The sequence below is a fragment of the Myiozetetes cayanensis genome, unplaced genomic scaffold (assembly GCF_022539395.1).
Source record: "Myiozetetes cayanensis isolate MyiCay16 unplaced genomic scaffold, myiCay2020 scf325, whole genome shotgun sequence".
NCBI classification, from domain to species: Eukaryota; Metazoa; Chordata; class Aves; order Passeriformes; family Tyrannidae; genus Myiozetetes; species Myiozetetes cayanensis.
Window position 1 is genome coordinate 7,563 of NW_026087550.1, and position 8,710 is coordinate 16,272.

At 55.8% G+C, this 8,710-nt stretch overlaps 2 protein-coding genes across 3 annotated transcripts; both read left to right on the forward strand.

The window, feature by feature from the left end:
- The first annotated feature begins 619 nt into the window (after positions 1 to 619).
- NOP10 (NOP10 ribonucleoprotein) lies at positions 620 to 2,508 on the forward strand. 2 transcript variants are annotated; one of them, XR_007630227.1, is made up of 3 exons: positions 620 to 725; positions 1,626 to 1,817; positions 2,212 to 2,508. XR_007630227.1 is itself a non-coding variant. In XM_050327230.1 (2 exons), exons 1-2 carry the CDS (start codon positions 672 to 674, stop codon positions 1,764 to 1,766), a joined length of 195 nt encoding a protein of 64 aa, XP_050183187.1. In that variant the 5' UTR covers positions 621 to 671; the 3' UTR covers positions 1,767 to 2,508. The 2 variants fall into 2 exon arrangements, 1 of the variants encoding a protein (XP_050183187.1); XM_050327230.1 differs by having other exon boundaries at positions 621 to 725; positions 1,626 to 2,508.
- A 170-nt stretch (positions 2,509 to 2,678) lies between these two features.
- On the forward strand, positions 2,679 to 8,439 carry LOC126646136 (structure-specific endonuclease subunit SLX1-like). Its single transcript, XM_050327232.1, has 5 exons — positions 2,679 to 3,607; positions 5,195 to 5,246; positions 6,200 to 6,529; positions 6,999 to 7,129; positions 8,034 to 8,439. Exons 1-5 carry the CDS (start codon positions 3,456 to 3,458, stop codon positions 8,140 to 8,142), a joined length of 774 nt encoding a protein of 257 aa, XP_050183189.1. The 5' UTR covers positions 2,679 to 3,455; the 3' UTR covers positions 8,143 to 8,439.
- The last annotated feature ends 271 nt before the right edge of the window (positions 8,440 to 8,710 follow it).

Below are 8,710 nucleotides of genomic sequence, written 5' to 3' on the forward strand. Positions count from 1 at the left end.
TCCTTTTTTTGGGCCCAAATTCCCCTTTTTTAGGCCCAAATTCCCCCTTTTTTTTGGCCCCAAATTCTTCCTTTTTTTGGCCCCAAATTCCCCTTTTTTTGACCCCAAATTCCCCCTTTGGCCCCAAATTCCTCCTTTTTTTTGGTCCCAAATTCCTCCCTTTTTTTATCCTCAAATTCCCCCCTTTTTTTGGCCACAAATTCCTCCTTTCTTGGGGACCCAAATTCCTCCTTTTTTTGGGCCCAATTTCCCCCTTTTTTTGGCCCCAAATTCCCCTTTTTTTGACCCCAAATTCCCCCTTTTTGGGGCCCAAATTCCCCCTTTTTTTGGTCCCAAATTCCCTCTTTTTTGGTCCCAAATTTTCCCTTTTTGCACCCAAAACTTTTCCCTTTTTGGTTCCAAATTTTTCCCTTTTTGGACCCAAAACTTTTCCCTTTTGGCCCAAAACCGCCTCTTTTTGTTTCCAAAATTCCTTTTCTGTCCCAAAATTTCCTTTTCGGTCCCAAAATTTCCATTTTTTTGGGTTCAAACCGCCCCTTTTTAATATTTTTCAAAGTTCTACTTCCGGACTACAAATACCACCATCCCTTGCGCCTCAAGCCCCGCCCCTTCCGCTCACAGGCTTTAAATAGCCCCTCCTTTTCCGGTCACGTGTCCACGTGGGCGCCGCCATGTTCCTGAACTGCTACACGAACGAGCGCGGGGAGCGCGTTTATACCTTAAAGGTGCCCAATTTGGGCCAAAAAAGGGCGATTTTGGGGTTTTTTGGGGGGGTTTTGGGGGTTTGAGGGGATTTGTGGGGGTTTGAGTGGATTTGGGGCTTTGGGTGGGATTTGGGGGTTTGGGTGGGATTTGGGGGTAAAAGGGGATTTGGGGGGTTTGGGGGTTTTTGGGGTCTTTGGGGGATTTTGGGGTTATTTGGGGTTTTTGGGGCATTTTGGGGTCAGGATTCTGAGGTGGATTGGGGGGAATTTGGGGTTCTTGACCCCCCTTTTTTTACCCCCCCCCAGGGGGTATTTTGGGTCCATTTTGGGGGTGATTTTGGGGTCGTTTGGGGCCATTTTGGGGTCGGGATTTTTGGGGGAGTTTTAGGGGGATTTGGGGGTTATTTTGGTTCATTTTGGGGCCATTTTTGGGGGGTATTTTGGGGTCATTTGGGGCCTTTTTTGGGTCGGGATTTGGGGGGTTTTGGGGGTATTTTAGGGAGTATTTTAGGGTTGTTTTGGGGAGTATTTTGGGGTTATTTTGGTCCATTTTTGGGGTATTTTGGGGTCGTTTGGGGCCATTTTGGGGTCCATTTTTAGGAGGTTTTTGGGTCTATTTTGGGGTTATTTTGGTCCATTTTGGGGGGATTTGGGGGTCGGGATTTTGGGGGGTTTTTGGGGGAGTTTTCGGGGTATTTTGGGGTCTATTTTGGGGAGATTTTGGGGTTATTTTGGTCCATTTTTGGGGGGATTTTGGGGTTATTTTGGTCCATTTTTGGGGTTATTTTGGTCCATTTTGAGGGGATTTTGGGGTCGTTTGGGGCCATTTTGGGGTCGGGATTTCTCGAGCTTTTTTTTGGGGTATTTTAGGAATATTTTGGGCTTCCTGACCCCTTTTTTTTCCCTTTTTTTCCCCCCCAGAAGGTGTCCCCGGGGGGTCTCCCCACCTTCTCCGCCCACCCCGCCCGGTTCTCCCCCGATGACAAATTCTCCCGGCACCGCCTGGCCCTGAAGCGGCGCTTTGGGGTCCTCCCCACCCAGAAGGGACGGACCCCGCTCTGAGGGGACCCCCAAAAATGCCCCCCGAGCCGCAGAGGGGGAAGAGGGGGCGGAAAAAGACCCGAAATGGAGGAAAATGGAGCGAAAATGACCCAAAATGACCCAAAATTGAGGAAATATGACCCAAAGTGGAGTAAAATGGAGCGAAAATGACCCAAAATGGAGAAAAATGGAGGGAAAATGGAAGAAAAATGACCCAAAATGGAGGAAAATGACCCAAAATGGAGGAAAATGGAGTGAAAATGACTCAAAATGGAGCAAAAATGACCCAAAATGGAGGAAAAATGACCCAAAATGGAGGAAAAATGACCCAAAATGGAGAAAAATGGAGCGAAAATGACCCAAAATGCAGGAAAATGGAGGAAAAATGACCCAAAATGGAGAGAAAATGACCCAAAATGGAGCAAAAATGGAGGAAAAACGACCCAAAATGGAGCAAAAATGACCCAAAATGACCCGAAATGGAGCAAAAATGACTCAAAATGGAGGAAAAATGGAGCGAAAATGACCCAAAATGACCCAAAATGGAGGAAAAATGACCCAAAATGGAGGAAAATGACCCAAAATGGAACAAAAATGACCCAAAACGGAGTGAAATAAACGTTTTTTTGACCCAAAATGGAGCAAAAATGACTGAAAATGAAGCGAAAATGACCCAAAATGGAGGAAAAATTACACAAAATGGAGGAAAATGGAGCGAAAATGACCCAAAATGGAGGAAAAATGACCCGAATTTGAGTAAAAATGCCCCAAAATGACCCGAAATGGAGGAAAATAAACGTTTTATTGACCCAAAAGGGAGTGAAATGAATCAAAATGGGGCAAAATGGAAACCGAAATGGGGAGGGGAAGGGGATGAAATGACCCCAAAAAAAATGAGCAAAAATGATCCCCAAATGGGGCAAAATAAAAAGCGAAATGGGGGGAAAAGACCGAAAAATGGGGCAAAATGACCCAAAAATGGGGCAAAACGAGCCCAAAATGGGACAAAATTAAAGGTGAAAAGGGGGAAAACGACCCCAAGTGGGGCAAAATGAGCCAAAAGTGGAAAAATAACCCCAAAAGTGCCCCAAAAATGGGAGAAAATTGGGAATAAAAAGTGACCCCTCCCGTCTCTATGGTTCCCCGCGCGGTGCATTGTGGGCCGGTGGCGGCCCCCGCTGAGACCTCCGGGGCTCTCCCAGTAACTCCCAGTAACTCCCAGTTGCTTCCAGTGACCCCCAGTAACTCCCAGTGAACCTCCCAACGACCCCCCCAGCCAGGCGGGGCAAAAATGACCCGAAACTGAGCGAAAATGACCCAAAACAGAGCAAAAAAACCCAACCCGGAAGTGCCGTCTCTATGATCCCTCCCCTCGCGCGCGGTGCATTGTGGGCCGGTGGCGGTCCCCGGCCGAGACCTCCGGGGCTCTCCCAGTCGCTCCCAGTAACTCCCAGTTGCTCCCAGTGAACCCGTAACGATCCCTCCAGCCAGGCGGGGCAAAAATGACCCGAAACGGAGCGAAAATGACCCAAAACAGAGCAAAAAAAAGGACCCAAAACGGAGCGAAAAAACCCAACCCGGAAGTGCCGTCTCTATGATCCCTCCCCTCGCGCGCGGTGCATTGTGGGCCGGTGGCGGCCCCCGCCGAGACCTCCGGGGCTCTCCCAGTCGCTCCCAGTAACTCCCAGTTGCTCCCAGTAGCCCCCCCCGATGCGGGCCGTGTACCTGCTGCGCTCGGGGCACCCGCGGGGCCGCGGCCGGGCCTACGTGGGGTTCACGGTGGAGCCGCGGCGGCGCCTCCGGCAGCACAACGGGGGCAGGAGGAGGGGGGGGGCCCGGAGGACCAGCGGGGGGGGGCCCTGGTGGGTGCTTGGGGGATTTTGGGGGTCCTGAGGGGGTTTGGGGGCTTTGAGGGGATTTGGAGGGGTTTGACCAGCGGGGGGTCCTGGTGGTGCTTGGGGGATTTTGAGGGGTTTGGGGGTCCTGAGGGGGTTTGGGGGATTTGGAGGGGTTGACCAGCGGGGGCCCTGGTGGGTGCTTGGGGGATTTTGGGGGTTTGGGGGTCCTGAGGGGGCTTGGGGGATTTGGAGGGGTTTGACCAGCAGGGGGTCCTGGTGGTGCTTGGGGGATTTTGGGGGTTTGGGGGTCCTGAGGGGGTTTGGGGGATTTGGAGGGGTTTGACCAGCGGGGGGCCTGTGGGTGCTTGGGGGATTTTGGGGGGTTTGGGGGTCCTGAGGGGATTTGGGGGTTTGGAGAGGTTTGACCAGCGGGGGCCCTGGTGGGTGCTTGGGGGATTTTGGGGGTTTGGGGGTCCTGAGGGGTTTGGGGGATTTGAGGGGGTTTGACCAGCGGGGGTCCTGGTGGGTGCTTGGGGGATTTGGGGGTCCTGAGGGGATTTGGGGGGCTCTGAGGGGGATTTGGAGGGGTTTGACCAGCGGGGGGTCCTGGTGGGTGCTTGGGGGATTTTGGGGGGTTTGGGGGTCCTGAGGGGGTTTGGGGGATTTGGAGGGGTTTGACCAGCGGGGGTCCTGGTGGTGCTTGGGGGATTTTGGGGGGTTTGGGGGTCCTGAGGGGTTTGGGGGATTTGGAGGGGTTTGACCAGCGGGGGGCCTGGTGGTGCTTGGGGGATTTTGGGGGTTTGGGGCGTCCTGAGGGGGTTTGAGGGAGATTTGGGAAATTTGGAGGATTTGGGGGATTGGGGGGATTTTGGGGGTTTGAGGGCATTTGGGGGTTGACCAGCGGGGGTCCTGGTGGGTGCTTGGGAGGGATTTTGGGGGTTTGGGGGTCTGAGGGGTCCTGAGGGTGATTTGGAGAGGTGGGGGTTGAGGGGTTTGGGGGTTTGGGGGTCTGGAGAGGATTTGGGGGATTTTGGGGGTCCTGAGGGGGATTTGGGGGGTCCTGAGAGGGGAATTTGGGGGTTTGGGGGGATTTAGGAGGGGTCTGAGAGGGTTTGGGGGATTTTGGGGGATCCTGAGGGGTTTGGGGTGTTTGGAGGATTTGAGGGGCCTTTGAGGGGATTTCGGGGTTTGGGGATTTGAGGGGTTTGGGGGGTTTGACCAGGCATGGGGGGCCCTGAGGGGTGTTTGGGGGATTTGGGGGTCCTGAGGGGTCTGGGGGAGTTAGGGGGATTTGGGGGATCTTGGGGAGGGTTTTGGGGGGATTTGAGGGGGATTTTGAGGGTTTGGGGGGTCTTGAGGGATTTTGGGGGTCCTGAGGGGGATTTGGGGTTAAGAGGGGATTTGAGGTGGATTTGGGGGTCCTGAGGGGTTTTTGGGGGATTTGAGGGGGTGTGAGGAAGATTTTGGGTGTCCTGGGGAATTTTGGGGGTGTGAGAGGGGATTTGGGGGTTGGGGGGGTCCTGAGGGGGATTTTTGGGGGGATTGTGTGAGGTGAGAGGCGCCCACCCCGATGACGTCACGATGACGTCACGATGACGTCATAACCCCCAGGGAGATGGAGCTCTTCGTCCACGGCTTCCCCTCGGACGTGGCGGCTCTCAGGGTAAGGCCACGCCCCCTTTTTGGCCCTAGCCACGCCCCCTTTTGGCTTTAAGCCACGCCCACCACACACCACGCCCAGTTTAAGCCACGCCCGCTACGGACCACACCTTATTTAAGCCACACCCATCATGGACCACACCCGATTTAAGCCACGCCCACCACGAACCACACCCAATTTAAACCACACCCATCACAAACCACACCCAAATTAAGCCACGCCCACCACAAACCACACCCTATTTAAGCCACACCCACTACAAACCATGCCTTATTTAAGCCATGCCCACCACAAACCACACCCAATTCAAACCACACCCAATTCAAGCCACACCCAATTTAAGCCACGCCCACTACGACCCACGCCCTATTTAAGCCACACCCACCACGACCCACACCCGATTTAAGCCACACCCATGAACCACACCTGATTTAAGCCACGCCCACCATGAACCACACCCGATTTAAGCCACGCCCACCATGAGCCACGCCCGATTTAAGCCACGCCCACCATGAACCACACCTGATTTAAGCCACGCCCACCACGAACCACACCCTTTTAAGCCACGCCCACCACAAGCCACACCCTAATTAAACCACACCCACAATGAAAACACACCCTAATTAAGCCACGCCCCCCCCACAGACCATGCCCGATTTAAGTCCCGCCCACCAGGAACCACGCCTGATTCGAACCACGCCCACCACGCCCCACCCCAATTAAGCCACGCCCACAACGCTTGTTTTAAGCCACGCCCACCACAAACCACGCCCACCACACAAACTGCCCACTTAAGCCCCGCCCACTACAAACCACATCTACTTAAGCCACGCCCACCACAAGCCACGCCCAATTTAAGCCACGCCCTCTCTAAGCCTCCCCCTCTCCAAGCCACGCCCCTTTCGAGCCCCGCCCTCCCTAAACCACGCCCACCACCTCCTTCCCCCTCCCCCCAGTTCGAGTGGGCGTGGCAACACCCCTCCTCCTGCCGCCGCCTGCCGGCCCCGCCCACCCGCCGGCCCCGCGAGCAGCCAATCAGCTTCGCCCTCCGGACCTTGCCCCGCCTCCTGCGGGCCCCGCCCTGGTCCCGCCTCCCCCTGCGCCTGCGCTGGCTCCGCCCCGGGCCACGCCCACCCCTGGAGCCGGCCCCGCCCCCTCACGTGGTGGTGGAGGAGGGGGTGGGGCTTCCACTGATGAGAAAAAAGGGGCGTGGCCGAGGGAAGGACACACCCACTCATCAAGAGGAGGAGGCTCCGCCCACCAAAAGTTGTGACCTGTGCGGGGAGGTAACAAAAAAGGGGGCGGGGCTTGGGGGGAGGGGCTTAAAGGATGAGGGTGGGACCCGAATTGGAAATGGGCGGAGCCTCAGAAAGGGGGCGTGGCCTCAACAGAGGGGCAGGGCTTGGGAGTGGCTTTTGGGGTGGTTCCTTGGGTGGGCGTGGCCTCACAGAAAGGGGGCAGAGTCTGTGTGGCTTTGGGGGTGGTTCTTTGGGGTGGGCGTGGCCTCAACAAAGGGGGCGGGCCTGGGTGTGGCTTTGGGGGTTGTTCCTTTGGTGGGTGTGGCCTAAAATCGGGGCGAGGCCTGGGTGTGGCTTTTTTTTGGGTGGTTCTTCGGGGTGGGCGTGGCCTCCCAATGGGCGTGTCCAATTTGCATAAATTTGCATCCACTAATGGGAAATGGGGGGCGAAGGGGAGGGGTCAGACCCTCCCCACTCCTCCCATAAGTGGGCCCCGCCCCCTCTTTGTCCCCTCCAGGCTTTGGCCACGCCCCCTCTGCGCTGTCCCCGCCCCCCCTGCGCCATGGCCGCCCATCCCCCCTGCCTGGCCCGGCTGTTCCTGCGCCCGGAGCCGCAGCAGCTCCTCCCCCTGGGGGGCACCTGCCCCAGGTGAGGCCTGGGGGGTGGGGCTTCACCCTCGGGGGGTGTGGTTTGATCCTAAGGGGGCGTGATTTGATCTTAAGGGGCGTGGTTTGATCCTGGGGGGCGTGGTTTAATCCTAAGGGGGCGTGACTTGATCTTAAGGGGCGTGGTTTGATCCTAGGGGGGCATGGCTTAACCCTAAAGGGGCGTGGTTTGATCCTAAGGGGGCGTGGTTTAATCCTAAGGGGGCGTGATTTGATCTTAAGGGGCGTGGTTTGATCCTGGGGGGCGTGGCTTGACCCTAAAGAGGCGTGGTTTGATCCTAAGGGGGCATGGTTTGATCCTGGGGGGGCGTGGTTTGCTCTGAAGAGGGCGTGGTTTGATCCTAAGGGGGCGTGGCTTGATCTAAAGAGGGCGTGGTTTGATCCTAGGGGGCATGGTTTGATCCTGGGGGGGCGTGGTTTGCTCTGAAGAGGGCGTGGTTTGATCCTAAGGGGGCGTGGCTTGATCTAAAGAGGGCGTGGTTTGATCTTAGGGGGCGTGGTTTGATCCTAAGGGGGTGTGGTTTGATCCTAAGGGGGCGTGGTTTGATCCTAGGGGGGTGTGGCTTGACCCTAAAGGGGTGTGGTTTGATCCCAAGTGGGTGTTGTTTGATTCTAAGGGGGCGTGGTTTGATCCTAGGAGGCGTGGCTTGACCGTAAAGGGGCGTGGTTAGATCTTAAGAGGCGTGGCTTGACCCTCAAGGGGTGTGATTTGATCATAAGAGGGCGTGGCTTGATCCTAAAGGGGCGTGGTTTAATCCTAAGGGGGTTGGGCTTGATCTTAAGGGGCGTGGTTTGATCCTAAATGGGGCGTGGTTTAGTCCTAAGGGGGCGTGGCTTGATCTGAAGGGGGCATGTCCTCACTCTGGCCACGCCCCTTTCTTCTCCAGGTGCCACACCCACCTGCTCTGGGGCGATCTGATTGGTCGGAGCCGGGGGGAGCGCCACGAGTGGGCGGAGCCCGATGACGTCACCCCACCAAGCTCCGCCCCCACGTGACCACGCCCACCGCCAACATCACGTGACCACCCAACGGGCGTGGCCTTTTTAAAACATTTTTAATAAAAATTAATTTATTGACAATTAAACCGAAAGGGGGCGTGGCCTCAGCAAGGCCCCGCCCCCACAAAAGCCACACCCTTTGTTTTTTCCCTCCCCCCCCCAAATTTTTGGGGTCTCCCTTCACTTAAAACCCCTCCCTCTTATTTTTTGGGGGGTCCCCCCCCTTTTTAGGCCACTCCCCCTTTTTTTAGACCACTCCCCTTTTTAAGCCACTCCCCTTTTTAAGCCACTCCCCTTTTTAGGCCATCCTTTTTTCCCTCCCCCCACCCCCTCAATTTTGGGGTTCCCCCCCAAACTTACCTCCACTTAACCCCTCCCCCATTAAACTTTTGGGGTCCCCATTCCCTTAAACCCCCCAAAATTTTTGAGGTCCCCTTTTAAATTTTGGGATTTTTACTCCCTCCCCAAATTTTTAACCCCTCCAAACCCCAATTTTTACCCCCCATTTTCCCCTCCCCACCTAACTTTTTGGGGGGTCCCCCTTCCCCCAAAATTTTTGGGGGTC

Coding starts and splice junctions, on each gene's coding strand:
- LOC126646136 (XM_050327232.1), top strand. CDS start 3,456: ATGCGGGCCGTGTACCTGCTGCGCTCGGGGCACCCGCGGGGCCGCGGC. Junction 3,608..5,194: donor ACCAGCGGGGGGGGGCCCTG/GTGGGTGCTTGG, acceptor CATAACCCCCAG/GGAGATGGAGCTCTTCGTCC. Junction 6,530..6,998: donor GTTGTGACCTGTGCGGGGAG/GTAACAAAAAAG, acceptor TGTCCCCTCCAG/GCTTTGGCCACGCCCCCTCT.
- NOP10 (XM_050327230.1), top strand. CDS start 672: ATGTTCCTGAACTGCTACACGAACGAGCGCGGGGAGCGCGTTTATACC. Junction 726..1,625: donor AGCGCGTTTATACCTTAAAG/GTGCCCAATTTG, acceptor TTTCCCCCCCAG/AAGGTGTCCCCGGGGGGTCT.